We start from the raw sequence: 20660 nt of genomic DNA, 5'->3' as shown, positions 1-20660 counted from the left end.
CCTAATTTTGAATTAAATTGCCCTAATTTTGAACCGAATTGTATTATTTTTTAATCGAATTGCACTACTTTTTGAATCAAATTGTACCACTTTTGAATTGAATTACATTAATTTTAAATCGAACTATGCTATTTTTGAATCAAATTATACTATTTTTAAATCGAATTGCATTAATTTTGAACTGAACTGTATTATTTTTTAATCGAATTGTACTATTTTTGACTAAATTACACTATACTTAAACTTAATTACATTAATTTTGAATCGAATTGCAATTTATAAATGCATATACATTAATGTCATTTAATCACATATTATTATAAATAATAAAAACATTAAAAATTAGACTGAATGATTTTTTATTCCTTTGTCGTGTCTACAAATTATACAATGATACTTTAATTAAACTAATCAAAAAATGATTGCCAATATATTTGCTTCAAAATGAGCTAAACATGGCAGATTAACCTTAACCCTCCCACAGTTAAGGTCATTTTAAACCCTACTCACTTCATGCAAAATTTATAAATATGTTCAATCCAAATTTAATTAGTGAATTGCAACATGAATAAAAATAATCACCTTAACAATTCTTACAAATTGGCAATAATTTCTTACAAATTAATATTCATAACAAAATTCAAAGGAATTGCAATATTCATAACAAAATTCAAAGGAATTGCAATAAGTTAGTAAAATTTTTAACTCACGTGCTCGTGCACTTACCATTACAAATATTTAAATATCTATAAGCATACCATTTTGTCATTTGTCTATCATTTCATTAAGACAAACATGTATTTTAGACTCAATTTTTTTCGGAATATACTTATATTGAGTCAACCGCATATAAAGTCCTGCATTTGTTATGTAATATCATAGTGGATATCACCTAACAATCATGCTCCACTCAACCTAATTTTCTTATGACAAAGTTAGTTCCTTCTACCCTTTAATTCACGATACTATTTGGCATACTAGGAACTCCTTTTGACTCTCACATCTAAACTCCATTTTCTATATGAGTTTAATAAAGATAGGATGACTTCACATTTGTGACTCCCACTTAATACATACCCTAATAACATTTGACAAATGTAGCAAATTCCTTTTAAAATAATACCACATTCATACATCCATACATAACATAAAGCAATTATAACCGGTATATTTATAGCATAACAAATCCTAATTCACTCCACTTTCACCTATCATTCATACTATACAACAAACATTACCTCAAAACTGTGATATCTCGTCTAGCCATCATACAATTCGTCAAACAACTTTGAGATACATTGTTCCTTAAATTTATACTCGCTTAATAAATTGTCTCTTTGATCAACAAGACACCTCTAAAAAGGTATACTCGCCCAACTACTCAAGCCCTAAAGCTATATTTCATTGAATTCACCCAATGATCATTCTATTCGCCCAACGACCACACCCTTACGGCTTATTTTATCAAGCTCACCTAGCAAGCTCTAACTCGCATAACGAGTTAAAAGGTTTGAAACTTTGTGATTTTATTTTTCGATCTTGCTTATTGATGATACATGTTTGCATAAAACTAAAAGCTCAATATATGTATCATATCATCAATTTGACATATCTAACTACTGTTACATGTTTTTATTCTTGAAAGGCACACATACGAGTTTAAAATGCATTAGGTGGACCAAATTGACCAAAATGATACATCCTAGATAGTTTAATAATCACACCAATTCAAACATAAATGCACACACACACACACACACACACACACACATATATATATATATATCACATTTTTAGGCTATTTCAACCAAAAACAAAGACAAATTAGTCACATCAACACATCACCATTCCATAACTCAATCTATTCAATCAAAGCATGAACATATATAAAAATATCATTAACTTCTCTTACTTATAGTAAAAACGCTTAACTCAAAAGGTTCTTTCAAAGATATAATTGTCACTGTATGCTCTAACTAGTAACTACCAACACAAACATCAACTCACATAACTAAGCATATCACCACGATCACTATTAAATAATTATTCACTTTGAGCTATTTTGAGGCACATGCAAGAATCTTAGAGCTACACACCTTAAAATGGTAAAATAACTCAAAAATAGAGAAAACAAAAGTGAATTTACCATGTTTCCATTTTTTGACGGGGCATATATATAGAATTATCTATTGTGACTCCACTAGTGGTTTATAATTGTCGAACAAATGAGTGGTGGAGTTAGAGGTTAGAGAAAAAGTAGAGAAAACTTTTAGAAAATGATCTTTAGAGAAATGATGTTTTTTTTTTATAAAAATGAAACTCATTAATAGAAATTTTATTTATAGTTTGGATGTCATCTTTAAAACATTACTATTCTTAAACGATTTTTTAGATCCATCATGCATCTTTTGAGAAATATAACACAAAAATTAGTTTTATTTTAATTTGTATTGAAAAAAGTTGTCAGGTAATTTCACCTCATCTTGTCTATGATATGCTAATTTGACACATCAGACAAGGCTAGACAAAATATGTTGACAGGTTGAAAACTTCGATCTAAGTTGTCAAATTTTGATAATTTGATGAATTAGTCCACGAACCCAACCCCATCTTGTCATTCTATTTTTGTTTATCAACAAAAAAGTAATTAAATAAATTAAACATGAAATTTGAAGTATCTTAACTCTTATACAAAACTTACAAAAATGAATACATAGTAGCGTAAGTTCAAAGTTGAAATTCTAGATACTATACAAAATTTAAAATGGATCTACTTAACTCATTATTTTCACTAATACAAAAAAGGCTTTTAATGTCTTATATTTTCGATCTTAACGTTTGATATTCTAGATACTATAGTCATATTGTTGATTTATTTTATCAAATATTATTTAAAAAATAGTAATGAAACATAAAATATTAACATACAAAACTTGACAAAAAGAAAATTAAATGTTCATACTAGAAAATTAAAATATCTTAAGATTTACAAAATAAATTTATCAATTTATATAATTAGAAATATCAAATAATTATAATAAAAAAAATATTATTATAATAAAAGAATTTACAAAAAATAATAAAAAAACTAATAAAAATTTGTTATTAAATCCACACTCAACCCGTTTAATCTCTTATAATAAAGCTAAATTCATTTTGATTCAATTTAGAAAAACTAAATTTTTTCCAACATAATCTTAGGGTAAACCAATTTGACATACAAATCACAACGAAATCTCTATACACACGTCAAAATTGATGATTAAATACATCATAATTACAAATAAAATAATGCTATTTCTTAAATCATCTTAGTATCAGATTTATTTTATTTTTATCGACGTTAAAGTATTTTTCTCATTTGATGTTGAATACAGAGAAGAAGCAAAAGTTGGAATTTTTCATCACATAAATATATATAAATTCAATTGAAAAGTTGTTTACACATAATCTTGACCCTTGTTAAATTTGATAAACATATTATATTTAATAAATATATTGATTAAATACTGTAGTAATAAGATCAATTAAATTATACCTTAGTGTTTATGTTGTCATTACTTTTGTTAAAATTTAAATTCAACTTATAATTATTATACCTTTGTGTTTTACTTTTTATAATCCAAATACGCAAATTACAATTTTAAAACTGTAATTATAAAATTAACATAAGTAGTTTTTAAAACTAACATATTATACAAAATATCAACTTTTTGTACACGGTATTTATAAGATTAAGATAGAGGGCACTGAGTGCAAATAAAAAGAATATAATAAATGCAAGTGTAATTATACGACCTTTGGTGAATGTAATGATTTATAAAGATATTTTTATTAATAAAAACATTTTCTTTCATTTATTTGTTGTTAAAATTAAAATACAGATACAATGCGCTCCTTGCATATAAACAAGAATTTCAAAATTCCAAAAAAACTCAGTTATAATTTTCATCCCTTCAATTGAAGAAAAGAGTGTTGTTCTTCTCTCAACACAACAAGAGAACAGAGAGTGTGCAGAGCAGAACTCCATCACCAACCACTCCACTTCAATTTCTCAGATCCACCCGTAACTTCACCGAGTCACGAATCACGAACTTAAGCCAAAGCTATAACCACCGCGCTCTGCGTCATAGTCATTATGCAGAGCGCAGCGTCGTCGTCGCCATCTTCGCCGGAGGCCATTCTAGAATGGCTACATAAAGAGATGGGATACCGTCCGCTAGGAACATACGCAGCTGGCAAGTCGCACCTGCCGTCCGTCGAGTCAATCCGCCGGATTTGCCGCGGGAATATGATTCCGGTCTGGGACTTCCTCGTCACGCGCGCGAAGTCTGAGAAGACGGTGCGGAACATTCGCCGGAACATCACCGTGCACGGCGGGGATGGCGGCGGCGAGGCGAAAGAGGAGGTCAGGGGGAAGGGCGCGAGGAAGAAGGAGAGGGCGCTCATCGCCGGCGAGGGTTCTGAGACTGCGACGACGAGAGAGGCGGCATTGCAGGAGCGGGATTTGGCGGCGAAGGAGGTGGAGAGGCTGAGGAACATTGTGAGGAGGCGGAGGAAGGATTTGAGGGCCAAGATGCTCGAGGTTTCCAGGGAGGAGACTGAGAGAAAGAGAATGCTTGATGAACGAGCCAATTACAGGTTTTTGTTATTTTTCTCAGCCCAACATTTGAACAGTGTGTATATGTAATTGGTAATTTTCATTCCGGTTGGTTGCAGTGGAATTTGCATATTTCTTGTTCATTAGGTCAGAGAAGATGAACAAAACGGTTTGTGAGAATGATGAATGTATGGGGAAGTACAGGTGAAAGTTGCGAGACGTAAAAAAAGTGATAGATTAGAGATTTCATACATGATACAATGACAAATAATAAGAGGGATAGGAAAAAAAGTGAAGTCGAAATGAGAACAAAGATAAAGTAGTGAAACGATAAAAAGACCTCTGTATTTTGTGTTGAATAGTTTAGGAGTTTTGATAACACACCCCGTCTCAGGATGTTGCCAGGTGGAGACAAAAACAGAAAAAAAGGGAGAGAAAATGACGTGTCATTATGTTGTGGAAGAAAAAGATAGGAAGAAAATGAGGTGAAAAGGAGATGGAAGAGGAAGTGAGTGTATGTTTATAGTTATAGTTATAAAATCTCTCTAGTATAATGCTGCCGCGGTGTGGTCTCTTGTTAGTATTATAATGTGATTCTGATGCCTTTTGTGCGAATTTGTCTTTGTACCAATAATATGAAAGAGAGAGGAAAATAAATTGTGTTTACGGTGATTCTGGTATTGAATGACTGAAATTTGAGACAACAGAAGTATATTTCTTCATCCTTTTTGTGCAGGCATAAGCAAGTGATGTTGGAGACTTATGACCAACAGTGTGATGAGGCAGCAAAAATATTTGCTGAATATCATAAACGTCTCTATTACTATGTAAATCAAGCGATGGAATCTCAAAGATCAGGTGTGGATTCTTCTGTTGAAATGGCCAATAGTTTTAATGCCAAAAGTGAGAAGGAGGCTGTTTATTCTACAGTTAAGGGCAGTAAATCTGCAGATGATGTCATTCTCATTGAAACCACGAGGGAAAATAATATTAGAAAGGCTTGTGAATCTCTTGTAGCTCATATGGTTGAAAAAATAAGGAATTCTTTTCCAGCTTACGAAGGAAGTGGCATTCATTTAAATCCTCAGGCAGAAACAGCAAAGTTGGGGTTTGACTATGATGGGCAAATTCCTGATGAGGTTAGAACTGTTATCATAAATTGCCTGAAGAGTCCTCCTCAATTGCTTCAGGCAATTACTGCATACACTTTGCGTCTGAAAAGTCTAATCTCCAGAGAAATAGAGAAAATTGATGTTAGAGCCGATGCAGAGACCTTGAGGTATTGTTATGCACATAATTTTTGTTTTTCATGTTCCATCGCTACTCATGCCTCTGTGGCCATATTATTTGAATTCTGAACTTTGTCATCAACCATTGTTACTATAACTTAAAAAATAATATCGTCACAGATGCTATACTGGTAAAATATTCCTAAAAAAGCTTACAATGATTATGTTCCCCTCCCATCCAGGAAAGGAAGTGTGTAGTAAGTAGCTGTGTTTATTAGGCTTATTAGCAAGGCATTACATATGCTATTGCTGTTATGATCGAAATTTGCATTCTTTAATCAGGTACAAATATGAAAATAACATAGTTATGGATGTTTCGTCATCTGATGGGAGCTCTCCTCTACAGTATCAACTTTATGGCAATGGAAAGATTGGGGTTGATGTGCCACCAGGAGGGAGTCAAAATCAGCTCCTTGATAGACAGGTATTTTTTCATCCTTAAACTACATATTCTATTGTTGTACAAGGAGTTATTGAACTTGTGCTTTGTTTGTTCTCAGAAAGCTCATGTTCAACAATTTTTGGCCACTGAAGATGCACTCAACAAGGCTGCAGAAGCAAGGGAAACCTGTGAGAAACTTATGAAACGTCTGCATGGAAGCACTGATGTTTCTTCACGCCCAATTGGTATTGGGAGTACATCCCAAAATGTTGGAAGTCTTAGACAACTTGAGGTATCATTGTGAAAATCTTATAGTGCATTATGTTCTTTTTAGTGAGTTATATATCTTTTTCAATCTTTTGTCACCTTTGGTAATGATAATAATTTGTAAGCTTTCCTCCAATGAATAACCAATAGTTAGATTGCCAACATTTATGATGGGAAGAATTAGCATTCTTTGATGTGTCACTAAAGAGAAATCAGAAATGTTGAGCCTGGAGTATTTATGAATATTGTTTCGGAAGCATAACTTATGCTAGGTAGAATCAGTGCTTAAAACACTGCAGATTTTCTTTGTTATTTTCCTAATCAAAATACTTAGCATATTTGTCAAGATTGTGGTAGTCTTAAGTCCGCACAGAATGTTATTAAAACTTTGATACCCAATAGAAATAAAGATACCAAATAGATGGGTGTTTGGCTATTAGTGTGTGTAACTGAGTTTGTTGGATGATCTGTTAATCGTTATTCTCTCTTCAGGTTCCTAGCAATCATTTTTTTGTTGTTAAAATTTGTTTCTTTGGATTCAAATGCTATCTTAAGCTTCTTTGGTTTTTTCCTACTGAAGCAGAAATTTAACTAGAGAGAAAAATCAAAAACTGCACGTAAGATATGCTTTTGTGACAAATTATCTCCATTTCATCTCTTCGAGTGCAATTAACGAGTTAGGTTCTTTTTAGATTTTCCAACTTATTTTACTGCATAAAAGTTAGCAGAAAAAATATACAACTTTTTTCCCTTTCAATTCTGTTCATTTCCTAATGCTAGTTATATATTTCAGATCAATATTTGAGCTAGGATTTTACCACTTATTCTGTATATTTTTTCCACCTGTTCAGCTAGATGTTTGGGCCAAGGAAAGAGAAGTTGCTGGTTTAAAGGCGAGCTTGAATACCTTGATGTCTGAAATACAACGCTTGAATAAGTTGTGTGCTGAGAGGAAAGAAGCTGAAGATTCTCTAAAAAAAAAGTGGAAAAAGATTGAAGAGTTTGATTCTCGTAGATCAGAACTTGAGACCATATATACGGCACTCCTCAAAGCAAATATGGTAATGTTCCATTGTTTCAGTAATTCCTGTTAAGTGAAATAAAACTGGTATAGTTACTGTTCATCCTTGTGAATGGCGATACCCTGTTTGAATCCTAGAATAGTCACTGGTTTAAAGCTTGAATTATCCATTAGGTTTGTCTGTGTGGGGACATAGATGCATTTACTGTGAATTGTTATATGCATTGACTACTACCATGAATATGATTGCGCCCACTGTGCCTTGTGAATTGTGATACCCGTTTGAATCCTATAATGGTCACTGGGTTAAAACTTTTGTCTGTGAGGGGACCTGGGTGCATTTACAGTGAATTGTTATATGCACTGACTACTGAAACCTTGAATATGATTGTGCCTACTGTGCCTTGACATTTTCCTTTTCCCCTAGGTTCCAAAATTTATTTGAACTCATCTTTGTTGTTGTATCTATTCCATAAGAACAATGATACTTTAACCCATTTCTTTTGATCCACTTTTAACCTACCATTTCAATCACCATTAGATCATCACATCACATTACTAAAAAGAATCAAAATAAATGATCTAATGGTGATTGAAGTACTAGGTTAAAAATGAGTCAAAAAAAGTAGGTTAAAATATCATTTTCCTTCCAGTAATTTTGGTTTTAATAAACAGTACTTTGATTTTAGTTTTTATTTTGTTTCCAATACTGTAATGCAGGATGCTGCTTCATTTTGGAGTCAGCAACCATTAACTGCTAGGGAATATGCTTCAAGCACTATAATTCCAGCATGTGCTGCTGTTGCCGAAGCTTCAAATAGTGCAAAGGATCTCATTGAGAAAGAAGTCTCTGCATTTTCTCAAAGTCCAGATAATAGTCTCTACATGCTTCCTTCTTCTCCACAGGTTTATAATGCTCCACAAACAACTTTTGCACTTACCTGTTCAGTAAACATATATTACAATAAAACCAATGTTCTGAATTTTTTGGATTTGATATATGAAATTAATTTACATGATCTACGTTAGATCTTCTATTTCTACCTCTTGGTTGTCAAGGGTTCTGAGTTCATTAAAATGTAAACTTTGGGTGTCTAGTGTTCAACGCATTCTACTCTTTTTTTGGTTGGATAGCATGAAATTATTCATATAAAAGTAACCGTAATTTGGAGGGTGGGGAAGGGAGGGTTAAAAAATCATCCCAATTAAAAATTTCCAGATACAGAGAGGAACATGGATTGATTAAAATTAACTCTAAAAGTGTATCAAGCTTGCTCAATCTTTTTGGCATATGTGAAATGTAAACCTTATAACTAGTTTAAGGGCAATATGTGCATTGCACTCTAATCAAATACCCTTGGAATTGAATAAAGTGCACTCTGACACCGAATTTCACTCTCCTTGCATTTTACTAGAAACATTATAATGAATAATTAGAAATTGATGCTCCAAAGTAACGTGACAGCCCATTCCACTTGGTTACCCATCCGGTTCTCTGGATTGAATCCCATTGAAATAACCTTAACTTGAAAGGATTTATCTGAAAGAAAGAAGTTTCTCATTCAATTGATTCATTAACAGTACATCAGTCTCTGTATACAGAGAACTCTAACCCTATAGTAACAATGACAGAGAGATCTCTAAATCTTCCAACAGTTTCTAGCCGTTCACTTAATATCCTACTAACATGACCTTATAGCCTCTACCGTTTCTGTGATGTTATATTATTTTTAAAATAGGATTATTGTGATACAAATTTAGTAATGCAACTTAAATCTGTTGCCAACCTTTAAAATCTTTTAAGTTGGCACATCCCAATTAATGATGGGCTAGTCCCTATTAGAGAGATATAAATAATAGGTAGAAAAATACAGATTGATCTTTTAAGAATGGGAATTGGCACCTAAAGGCCAGGTCTCTTGAATAAATGCAGTGTAGATACAAGAGTCATTTCTTTTTTACGTTTGTGATCTCTGGCATCATATCACACTGTTACTGGTAAGAGGACGGTATTTCTGCAATAAAATTGGATTGTTTCACCTAATTCTAAGCAAGCATCTGTCAGTGAACTTTTAATGGTTTCTGAAATTTTCTTTAAATATTTTATTTGTCCATGTATATTGGAATGTGCTTCAACTTAACTTTTTGTTAACTTCTGGTTCAGGCACTGCTTGAGGCCATGGGCGCTAGTGGACCACCCGGACAGGAAGCGGTTACAAATGCAGAAGTAAGTGCAGCTATTTTGACAGCAAGAGCTGGTGCTCGGGATCCATCAGCAATTCCTTCAATATGTCGTGTTTCAGCTGCACTTCAGTATCCTGCTAGTGAGTATATATATTGTTTGCTGATAGACTCTTTCTTGATGTACCCATATATGGTTGTTTAATAGATTGGCATTGTAGACAACGAGTTAACTTGAAACACCTTTTTTCTTCTTCTCTATATCTAAACAAGATAAAGATAATCTTGTAGACCGAACACGTTAAACAATAATTATTGTTACACTAAATAGTTTAAAAGTGCCATTCTGAATAAAATATCTGGGTATGCCTGCCAATGTATTGATATAATTGATGTTATGCTATTTGGAATGTCATCATAAAAAGGTTCCAAACGATCAAAGCAATTATAAAAATAGATTTGATATTTTGTTGTTTTGAATCAATGTATTTACTGCATCTTATTATTTTCATTAACCTGAAATTTGGAGAATACGACATAAGGATTTGTTGTCCATGGATGCTTTATGGTGGCTAAAGCTATTATTGTATATTCAATGGTTTTTGTGTTAAACGGACAGGCTTGGAGGGTCCAGATGCTGCTCTAGCATCTGTGCTGCAGTCCCTGGAGTTCTGTTTGAAACTTCGTGGTTCTGAAGCTAGTGTGTTGGAAGATTTATTAAAGGCTATTAATCTTGTTTATATTAGACGAGATCTTGTTCAGAGCGGAAATGCCTTGTTGAATCATGCTGGCTTTGTTCAACAAGAATATGAAAGGTAAATATGTATCTAACATTCTAACCCCTGAATCCAATGTGCACTCATGGTTAATTAGCAGATTCAAAATTTATGTATTGGCAAGAGAAAGATCTAATTAATTTATTTTCCCATCTGTTTTAGAGACATACTTCTGATGGTGTATTTGGGGTAGCTGTGAAAATTAAATTATTTTAATAATTGATTGTACGTATATTTGTTTATAAAGAAAAATAGTTTTTGGGTATCTTTTGTGAAAAGTACTATTTAGGATAATATTGTTTGAAACAAACAAATCAGCTTTTTAGATAAGAAAAAGGATATGTTTATTGCTGATAAGAAAAAAAAAACTGTCGTAAAATAATCATAAGCTACAAATCAAATTTTCAGATTCACAAAAACGACATATTTTTTCTAGAAAGAAAAGCTTTACAAATTTCAGCTATTGTTCCAAACAAACAGCTGAAATTGCTAACAACTTTATCCCAAAAACAGCTAAGATCAGGGAAAAACAATCCTTCCTAAACATCTTCTGAATTTGTTGAAAACTTTTTTTTTTTGACATCTCATACATTGATGCAGGACAACGAGTTTTTCTTTGAGTTTGGCTGCAAAACAGGAGAAAACTATCATGGAAGAATGGTTGCCTGAACTGAAGACTGCTATTTTGAGTGCTCAACAGAGCTTGGAAGATTGCAAATATGTCGGTGGATTGGTGAGTTATACTGTTATTATTGCCATGATGCTTTGTTTGTTGTAAGAAAAATAGTAAAGAGAGCCAAGAAAGAAAACACAATTTTAAATGCACTTTGTAGTTTGGCATAGCATAGAAACAGATAAGAAAGAAGCAATTCACACGGGGAACACATCAAAACTCCTCCTTGAAGTGCGGAGATAGTGGAATAGAGGAGATATATTTTTAATTCAATTTGATAGAGCACCAATGGATAAGGTTTTTTATCTTATTGTCTATGACCACTATCATCAAGGCAGTTTCTAATTCCAATAAAGAACTAATATAGAACAATTAATATAGGATAGTTATTCTCTATCACATTTTAATAATACGCTACCGCTCTTAATTTTTATCCAGAATGGCCAATATGTCAGACAATTATATCTAATGCTGCATGACTATTCAAGTTTCCATCCTTATTTTTGTTCTATATTAAATTGTAACATCTTTTGTAGCTTGATGAGTGGTGGGAGCAACCAGCATCGACAGTTGTTGATTGGGTAACAGTGGATGGGCAAAATGTAACTGCCTGGCATAATCATGTGAAGCAGCTTCTCGCATTTTATGACAAGGAGCTATTGTAATTAGAATTATAAAGCAGAGTAAGCAGATTTTTGTGAAATCTTGTTCATCTAGCATTTCCCACTTGGCTGTCAGTGTCGATAATTGTCTTCTGAGATGGAATATGACAGCTGTTGTCTATATTGATGATAGACGAAGATCTAAGAAAAAGAGAGTATAATCTTCGTGATCTTTCACAAATACTCTCTACCACCACTTTTTCTTTAGAAGCGTGAAGTGTGTCATTTTAGATTTTAGATATTGGGGTGGATTTTTCATTTTAATTGGCAGTGATTAATGGCATTGAATCTTATGAATCATTTTAGTTGGTCTGGTTGTATACAGTTAGAACCGTTGAGGAAAAAAGAAGGTCGAGTTGAATGGATTTGCCGAGGGGATGATAGTATAGTAGTACATTTTCTTTTTGAAATTCACAAGGTGTAATGGCCCACAAAACTAATGTGGTTCACATTCGAATGTTCAACGGTTCTGTAATTTCTTGTTTTAGGAATAGTTTCAAATTCTTTGCAGAAGAGTCCACAGTTTAGATTTGACATTGCATGTCAACTTTGAAATTAGGTTTATTTTCCTTTTGTTAGCTCACTTGGTTATTTGAAAAAAAAAATGACTTTCGTTTTTTATTACAAGAGGTGACTATTTGTTGAAATAGAAGTATATAATTTTTTAATTAATAAATCCCCCAATTTATTTATTTTTTCTCTTGGAATATTTATTTTGATGCCTGGCCTTATGCTTATACAGTTTATTAATACAGCTAAAAAGACGAGGCAATAGTTGCGTAGTCTTTTGGATTAAATGGCACTAATATACTAAATCAGTTTATAAATGGATATTTTGTTACAATGTCTTATTGATTTAGGACATTCATTCGAAGAAAATGATTGTTGGAGTGATCTTATACTTGTGATAATACCTTACTGAAATCGTATAACCTTGCATTTGGACGAAACGTTCGACAACACTGATTAGAGAGTATGTGCAAAATAATTTTACTTGCTCAAATGATAGAACAAGTTTCAAATAACTCATTCACACCCTTTATTCTTCTATTAATGAGTAAATGTAATTTTATAGTGAGCAATTGCTGCGAATCTGTTTTCGAATTTATATTAAAAAAATTTAATTTTATCGTACTAATAAATTTCGACCAGTATGCCACATTTTCAGTAAACACATGTACATGGATGTTAACTTTGACACAACACAACCATCAAAGCTAAAACTAACTGCAAATAAGCGAAGGTAATTCAAATGTTTAGTAAAGTTATGATTGATTTATCATATTCTCTAGAACAAAGATAATCATGATATTTTGTCCAAAAACTGATGTATGAACACCATTCTGTTTCTACTCTGCTGAAAATATTCTTGTTTTAGTTTAAACTGTGAGGTGAGAACAAGTGTCATTTCTGCAACAATTTGTTATATTCGCTCTGTTTTCTCACATTCTTATCTCCTAAACAACATAACCCATCATCTTAAACTCCCTAGACCATTTATTATAATAGTAAAATACTCCCATGCATATCATATCTGCATCACAAGGTGCTCACACGTTGCAGCTTATCTCAATGTGAGTCCAGCAGAGTCTGTCTTGCATATTATGCTCGGATTCTGTGGCTACTTTCTCTGTCTCGTGAACCAACACAACCATACCATTTCTTGTATTCTCACAAAAATAAAGAAACAAACATTCAATTAAATAAAACAGTAGCTACGAGCTTCTCTTTATATAACCTTTCCACCCACCAAATGATCTCCTTTAGCTGTTTGGTGATGGGAAAACAAGCCTGCAATTACTGCATTTTAGTTGACAGTTGACTGGCTTCCGCATGATAGACATAAATATTCTCTTCATCTGTTGGCTATAAAAATTTATTGTACTTGACTCTCTATGTAAAAGACAGCAAAAGTAACAAAGAAAAGATAGGGAAGGAAACGAAAGAGGGATGAACATACTTCAATAGTGTACAAGATATAGCCTTTACTTGGAAGCAGAATCACCCACTATAGCTTTTACTCAGACAAGAGTTTCTAAGAGAAGTAAACCCGAGAATGTCTTGGTTCCTTGTAATACTATTTCTCAGTCTCACATTTGGTACAACTCATTCTGAGGCTAGCCATAACAGGAAGCTTCCCTCTGCTGTTGTGGTTGGCACTGTTTACTGTGACACATGCTTCCAACAGGATTTCTCCATGGGCAACCACTTCATTTCAGGTGCGTTTTCACTTCTTAAAGGTTCACAGTTTCATATCTCAAACACTGAAGGACATCGTCTAAGTGTTTATATTTTAGGTTATGCTGTCTTATGTTTTTCTATACTCTTGATGGCAGGTGCATCAGTTGCTGTAGAATGCAAAGATAGATATGGTATTACAAAGCCAAGGTTCCAGAAAGAAGTGAAGACAGATGAGCATGGAGAGTTCAAGGTACAGTTACCTTTCTCAGTGAGCAAACATGTGAAGAGCATCAAGGGATGCACTGTGAAATTGATAAATAGCAGTGAGCCTTATTGTGCTGTAGCCTCAGCAGCAACCTCTTCCTCACTGCGCCTCAAGTCCAGAAAGCAAGGATTACACATATTCTCAGCTGGCTTTTTCTCATTCAAGCCTCTTACACAGCCAAATCTCTGTAACCAAAAACCAAGCAATCAAAATGTAAAAGGACTTGATTCTGTGAAAACTATGTTTCCTCCAAAAATAGATCCATCGTTTCCTCCTCCACTTCAGGACCCAAAGACACCTGGTGGTCTCCTTCCTTCCGTTCCTGGATTACCTGACCTTCCACCATTATTGCCACCACTCCCTCTTTTGCCACCCACTTTAGGAATATCAGTGTCAATACCAGTTCCTCCAGGAATTACCAATAAGTCCCCAAAGGTTCAACCTTTGGATCAGAAAACAGCTGCCCCTAATACCTTCTCCTTTCCTCCTAACCCATTGTTTCCACCACCTACTGTACCAAACCCATTTCAGCCACCATCTCTAAATCCTAACCCATTACAGCCACCAGAAACATCACCAGTTGTTCCTAACCCATTTCAACCTCCCTCATCAGGAACATCACCACCACTGTTTCCTTTCCCAACAGTACCAGGCTTAACTCCATCCACATCACCACCAGCTTTTCCCGTTCCTTTTCCTCCACTATTCCCTCCACCTGGCAGCGTTGACACATCCTCCACTTTTTCAAAGAATGCTTCTCCTTAACTTAATATTACCACCCATTCATAATTGTCTAATAACTCCTACATGCTGAACTTACTTTCTTTATGGAAATTGTAATATGGTCATGATATGCATAGAAAAATTAACATGGGGGGATGGGTGTGCGGCCATGTATCGACTACTGCTGAAAAAACTGATACTATGTTTATGTATTACTAGCAATAAATTTAAGGATGTGGTCATTATAGAGACTCAATCATGCAAATTGTTATTATTTGTTTAAATCCTTGAGCTGTTGATGGAAACTTCAGATTATGATACTGTAACAACAGAGTGAGATGTCTTATTTGAAGCCAGGTTACCGTAAATGACAACGAATATATGTCTAAAAGTGCCTATTGATTAAATAAATAAAATCTCTAACTAACATTTTATGGCTTTGAAATAAAATCCGAGAAGTTTGCTGTGAGAAAACAACATTCAATAGCAAGTATGGCTACAGGGTCATGAATTAGTAAGATTGGTAATGGGGATGGTAAATCGAGGTAAATAATAAAAAACAGTAGGGTTTGGATATAAGATCTATGTAAACGAGCCTTGGAGGAACAAATGCAAGCAATAATACCATAAAAATTTTGCTAACTCCACCATTGAGACATAGTTAAAGTCTGTTCATACTGCAACTCTACTGAAATCGCCACTAAAATGGAAGCTAGTTCTGCACTAAGATAAGATTATTTAATATCATAGATGCACATGCCATTCTCTTCCAAGTGCTATGCTTTCTGCTGGTAGTGTCACCAATTGAAGGAAGTGAAATCGAGCTAACTATATATTCTTGTCAAATTTGCGGCCTGCAGAAAACATTAGTTCATTGTAAATGTTAGAATATTAATAGGACACCCTCTTAAGAATTTTGCAGTAAACAGTAATATACTAATCAAGACATCAAATATTTTATTTTTATCCATGCAAGGTAAATTGAATCCACCATCACCAAATACCATCTTTCCATGCATTTAATATTTTACTTTAAAGAATAAAGAAAGAAATATGTCCAGCAAGATGAATAATAATAAAATGGTGAAAGAGATTGAACAACAGTGCATACCCTGATTTTTCTTATCAGTTGTTGATGGTCATCTTCACTTGTATTCCGAATGACAGTGGGAAGTGACAGTAAACTCTCTCTATACCAAGCACACTGTAGATTGAGACAGTAGAATAACTCTTCTTGTACACCATATGCACGATGCTGTAGCAGCTCTCCTTTATCGTTATACTTCTCTAAACTTCTCATATCCGATCCAAAAATTCCACCATCTTTGGTGATGCATATGGGGGAAAAGTCACAGGTAGGTACAACAATGGACTTAGTCCAAGAAGACTGCACTTTGTATTCTTTCATCACCCATATTTCAGTACTTGCACTGCCTTCGTCAGAGTAACACACACCGAGACACCCTCCTATTACCCTCAAACCACATACTTGACATTTTTTCGTATTTAAATGATCCAACAGAGAAATCTCTGAAAAACTCTTTTGTACCAGATCAAAGGCGAGAATGACAAGAACCTTTTTCTCCTTGGACAGAACCAACCAATGAAGGGTCTCATTGAACAGTGACCCAGCTCTGAATGTAAGGTAATTGCCAGGATCTGAGTATGGAACATTGACAAGGACACTGTTCCAAGAAGCAGTTTTGAAGGAGAAAACGTGGGTTTCATTTTCAGCAGAAAACGAAGACGAGAATGGAATAATGGTAATCAAATAGTCATCTTTAGATGGGTCATACCCAAAACCATAGAGGAACTCACGGGTTATGTTATCATATTGAAAGTGTGGTAATTGTTTATGAACACCGATTGAGGGATTCCACAGAATGAGATCATCGCCCCTCTCGTAGTACAAGAGAATAAACCCTCTGCATGAGCCCAAAATGTGGGGCTGATTGCGAAAATCATCGAAGTGAAAAAAATCGGGAATGCGTGGGGGAGAAGGAGGGGGAAGAAGGAGATGCACAACACGAAGCAAACACAGTGTACCCTTTCCGCGATCTATAAAGGGCGCGTTTGTGTCAATGGATTGAGCATAAAAATCGTTTGATCTCATAAGGATTCGATGGGTGGGTGTGGCAGCTAGGTCGTAATGGGAAATGGCAAATTGGGGATCGGAAATGAGAGAAAGCCATGACTTGGAAACACACTTGAATCGCAAAAGGGATTTAACGGGCAATCTCAGAAGAATTTCTCTGATCACTTCCTGAGGAAGAAGAAGAAGAGTGTGGTTGTTCATGTCTTGCTTTCCTTGGCGCTTTTTCTCTGATGCAATCTATGTTTTTTCCCCCTTTTTCCTTTATTATTACACATCTTTTTTTTTTTTTCACATTCTTTTATAGACATGTTCACCAATGTTCTAAAGTTTTCTCTCTAAAACTCCCAGACAGAAAGTGGTTAAAGACCAACATCATTGTTTTTGTTGCTTTTGGATTCTGCTGCTTTTCTGGGATGTATATGCTATAAGTCCAAAATTACATTGATGTTGATATTTAAAACACCAAACTCCCGACAAATGACTAAGATGGACAACACAACAAACCTGGAACAGTTGTTTGGATTTTGGTAATACACAAACTTAACAAAACTATTCCACCTTACAACACAATGCAAAACAAACAAAGGATGAATCCATTTGTGTCTTACTTAGCTTTGGTGTAACCTTTTGACATGCACAATGTCATCAATTAGTAGGGACATGTTGCGGTAAGAAGAACCACCTCGTTCTATTGCTTTCCTTGCCATATCTGCATACTTTCTAACCCTTTCCCTTCTCTCTTCTTGTTCTTGGCCTTCACCCATTACCTTCTCAATAGAATCCTTAATAGTTTCTCTAGTTACCTGAACCCGAGACTCATGTTCCTCTCCCAAATGCACAACAGATTCAGCCCCCACACTCACCCCAATCTTCACCACTCGTACAACAAATTGCTCATTGAGGAACTGTTCAGCAAACAGAGGAAAAGTTACCAATGGCACGCCAGCACAAATCCCTTCGAGTGTGGAATTCCATCCACAATGTGTCACGAACACTCCTATTGCTCTATGTGATAAGATCAACACTTGTGGCACCCAACCCTTGATCAAAAGCCCTCTCCCTTTCACCCTTTCTTCAAACCCATCTTCCAACAGCCATTTCTCCATCTCCTCTCTTCCATATGCACCTCTAAGCACCCAAATGAATGGCCTTTTTGTCGCTTCCAATCCTATCCCGAGTTCTATCAACTGCTCTGGTGTTGCACGGTTTAGGCTACCAAAGCAGACATAAATCACTGACCTCGGAGACCATGAATCTAGCCACTTCACATATTCATTCTCAGAACTTGAGTTTCTCCTACTTCTTAGAGACTTGTCAATATCATCCCTGTTGGACAATGACACAGGGCCAACACACCATACTTTATGACCCGACAATCTTTGATACTCTTCAACGTATTCTGCTTCCAACTCTTCAAAACTATTAACCACTATCCCATATGATTTTTCTGCAACTTCCATTACTTTCTCGCGTCGAACATTCAACTCGTGGTTTGTGCCGGGATTGAATATCCCAGGGAGCTGAGATCTTTGCAATTCAATTCTATGGGGAATTCCGGGGATGAGAAATTTCTCTTCAGCTGCTACAGCTTCGTAGACTTTATCCTTTTGTAAATTGTAATTGCACAGGAGAAAGAAACAACTGGTTCCGTCAAATACTATTATTGGGACATTCAACTTGTTTGCAACTTCAGACACACACATGATATATTTGTCGGCAATTATGCAGCTTGGGAAGGGACTTTGCTGTTCAAGTAGCTCTTGCAGTGGTTGCTGCAACAAGTCTAAGGCGGTGTTGAAGTTGTTTAGTAGATCCATTGAAGGCAAAGTGTCTACGCTCTCACATCCCTCTGGTATTCCAGCTTCAGCACAAGGAAATTGAACATTTAAAATTTGAATTGGTGAACCAGATTGAATCTCTTTGTCTATGCTATCTTGGAATTGGATGGAATTGAGGGGTGTGGTCACTATGCTTACTTTCACTTGGCGCTGTGCCAACAATTTGGCCATGTCTACCATGGGGAGAAGATGACCCGGGGCCATTAGGGGGATGAAAACAAAGTGGAGATGGCTAAGGGCCGTTGAATCCATTGCAGGTTTCTGTGCCTGAAAATTGATTAGGATATTCATGTTAATTGTTTAACGCATTAATAAGAATAAAATCATGCCGATCAAGATAATTAACATTTTAGTTCTCTTAAGTAACTATTGTAACTACTAAAATTGACATCACTTTCAATTCAAAAACTTAAGTCGATGAATTTGTAGATCTACTAAAGGTGGAATTCAAACTCGTGTTAAATAAGAAGTGAGTTCCTCTCAGTTTTGGTCTGACATGCTAAGTGTGCTAAGTTTAGAAGTTTAATTATTAATATCTCACAAATGATTGTAGAATTACTAATTTTAGGTTAATGACACAAAATTGATATGAGGAAAGGACAGCACCGACTTCATACACATTTAGCCTGGCTGAGAAACATGCGTGATTCAGATAAGAAAAGTTAGTCCCTTTAAGCAAGCTTAGAGCACAACATGTCAAGCATATATAATCCACAACATGGCACCTGAAAAAGGAGAAGTATAGCTTCAACTGATATCAGATATAGCTATAATCTGTGTGTATGCTGTGTGAGGATTAATTGAACAACAATCTGTCTTCCAAATTCGAGGCACCAAAAGCTCTCGTTCATGTGTCACACAAAACCAGAACATAAGCAGCAAATAGTAAGTAAGAAACACACCACATAGAGAATTTATTAGCACAACCCATATTTTTCATAAAGAATCTGAAGGGTTCGGTGCAGTGCTGGAGAAGATGATAAGCCTGACCTGTGTGTCGGTAACAAACCTTGTCTGTCTTCTTCGTGAGGCTGATCACTTCTTTAGATCATTATCTAAACAAGAAAAAAAAAACTTCTTCTTTAGGAGAGACAACATGGCCAGTGGTCCTGTCGTCATTGAATTGGAAAACAAGCAGAAAAAAAACATTTAAGTGGTGCTTCCACAGTACTTTAGATGTTTTTTTTTTCCCATAATATTTATACAAGATGGAAATAAAAAATCTAAAATAACTCTTTCCATTGAATAAAATTACTTTATGCACCAGTAAAAGTTTATTTTGAGGAAACTAATATTAAAAAACTTCAACAATAAAAAATATTTAATTTTTCTTAAAGGGTGCAGCCAAAATTATTTACTACAACAATTTGTAACCTCAGGGCTCTCAGATTCAATACATAAAATCTCTTGCTAACACTGGAAGGTTTTGAAATAAAATCCAGAAATGCTTGTCATAAGAAAATTGCACCAAGTTATACATACGGTGTAGGCAAAGGAGCATATTTACTTTGCTTCAGAGCAAAACTTAACCAAATTACAAAATTTTCAGCATACAATTTCTTCTGAGAAAGGATACAGTTTTGGTCATTGTTTGAGCAACAAAAGTCACAGAGAATGTCAGGGAACAAATTTCCTTTAAGAATTTGAATCAGGGTGGCACACAAGTGTAAAACAGACTCAAAAACTTACCATAATAAGATGTTTAAA

At 34.7% G+C, this 20660-nt stretch overlaps 4 protein-coding genes across 8 annotated transcripts; 2 read left to right on the top strand and 2 right to left on the bottom strand.

Moving 5' to 3' along the window:
• Positions 1-3931: 3931 nt before the first annotated feature.
• AUG5 (HAUS augmin-like complex subunit) lies at positions 3932-12470 on the top strand. Its single transcript, XM_028072694.2, has 10 exons — positions 3932-4641; positions 5337-5879; positions 6172-6313; positions 6390-6563; positions 7390-7599; positions 8280-8465; positions 9724-9883; positions 10360-10555; positions 11117-11249; positions 11726-12470. Exons 1-10 carry the CDS (start codon positions 4139-4141, stop codon positions 11852-11854), a joined length of 2376 nt encoding a protein of 791 aa, XP_027928495.2. The 5' UTR covers positions 3932-4138; the 3' UTR covers positions 11855-12470.
• Positions 12471-13623: 1153 nt separating this feature from the next.
• LOC114185383 (uncharacterized) lies at positions 13624-15276 on the top strand. The gene is made up of 2 exons (XM_028073079.2): positions 13624-14070; positions 14188-15276. The coding sequence occupies exons 1-2, from the start codon at positions 13908-13910 to the stop codon at positions 15060-15062; spliced, it is 1038 nt and encodes a 345-aa protein (XP_027928880.2). The 5' UTR covers positions 13624-13907; the 3' UTR covers positions 15063-15276.
• A 341-nt stretch (positions 15277-15617) lies between these two features.
• On the bottom strand, positions 15618-17441 carry LOC114185382 (F-box/kelch-repeat protein At3g23880-like). The gene is made up of 2 exons (XM_028073078.2): positions 16132-17441; positions 15618-15874 (listed from the first exon to the last, which is right to left on the bottom strand). Exons 1-2 carry the CDS (start codon positions 17314-17316, stop codon positions 15845-15847), a joined length of 1215 nt encoding a protein of 404 aa, XP_027928879.2. The 5' UTR covers positions 17317-17441; the 3' UTR covers positions 15618-15844.
• A 175-nt stretch (positions 17442-17616) lies between these two features.
• LOC114185381 (UDP-glycosyltransferase 73C11-like) lies at positions 17617-20117 on the bottom strand. Of its 5 annotated transcripts, XM_028073071.2 has the most exons (3): positions 19944-20117; positions 19571-19678; positions 17617-19220 (listed from the first exon to the last, which is right to left on the bottom strand). In XM_028073071.2, the coding sequence occupies exons 2-3, from the start codon at positions 19592-19594 to the stop codon at positions 17724-17726; spliced, it is 1521 nt and encodes a 506-aa protein (XP_027928872.2). In that variant the 5' UTR covers positions 19595-19678; positions 19944-20117; the 3' UTR covers positions 17617-17723. The 5 variants fall into 5 exon arrangements, with proteins under 5 accessions (XP_027928872.2, XP_085529736.1, XP_027928874.2 ...); XM_085673610.1 differs by having other exon boundaries at positions 19564-20117; XM_028073073.2 differs by lacking the exon at positions 19571-19678.
• Between the last annotated feature and the right edge of the window lie 543 nt (positions 20118-20660).

This window comes from Vigna unguiculata, chromosome 5 (assembly GCF_037176805.1).
Source record: "Vigna unguiculata cultivar grain cowpea cultivar isolate G323 ecotype 2 chromosome 5, ASM3717680v1, whole genome shotgun sequence".
In the NCBI taxonomy this organism is placed as follows: Eukaryota; Viridiplantae; Streptophyta; class Magnoliopsida; order Fabales; family Fabaceae; genus Vigna; species Vigna unguiculata.
The sequence above is the reverse complement of the archived record's forward strand: the minus strand, read 5'-3'. Positions and strand labels throughout refer to the sequence as shown.

Coding starts and splice junctions, on each gene's coding strand:
- LOC114185383 (XM_028073079.2), top strand. CDS start 13,908: ATGTCTTGGTTCCTTGTAATACTATTTCTCAGTCTCACATTTGGTACA. Junction 14,071..14,187: donor GGGCAACCACTTCATTTCAG/GTGCGTTTTCAC, acceptor TCTTGATGGCAG/GTGCATCAGTTGCTGTAGAA.
- LOC114185381 (XM_028073071.2), bottom strand. CDS start 19,594: ATGTTTCTCAGCCAGGCTAAATGT. Junction 19,221..19,570: donor TTCTCAGCCAGGCTAAATGT/GTATGAAGTCGG, acceptor ATCAATTTTCAG/GCACAGAAACCTGCAATGGA.
- AUG5 (XM_028072694.2), top strand. CDS start 4,139: ATGCAGAGCGCAGCGTCGTCGTCGCCATCTTCGCCGGAGGCCATTCTA. Junction 5,880..6,171: donor GCCGATGCAGAGACCTTGAG/GTATTGTTATGC, acceptor TTCTTTAATCAG/GTACAAATATGAAAATAACA. Junction 11,250..11,725: donor GCAAATATGTCGGTGGATTG/GTGAGTTATACT, acceptor CATCTTTTGTAG/CTTGATGAGTGGTGGGAGCA.
- LOC114185382 (XM_028073078.2), bottom strand. CDS start 17,316: ATGAACAACCACACTCTTCTTCTTCTTCCTCAGGAAGTGATCAGAGAA. Junction 15,875..16,131: donor AACTGATAAGAAAAATCAGG/GTATGCACTGTT, acceptor TGTTTTCTGCAG/GCCGCAAATTTGACAAGAAT.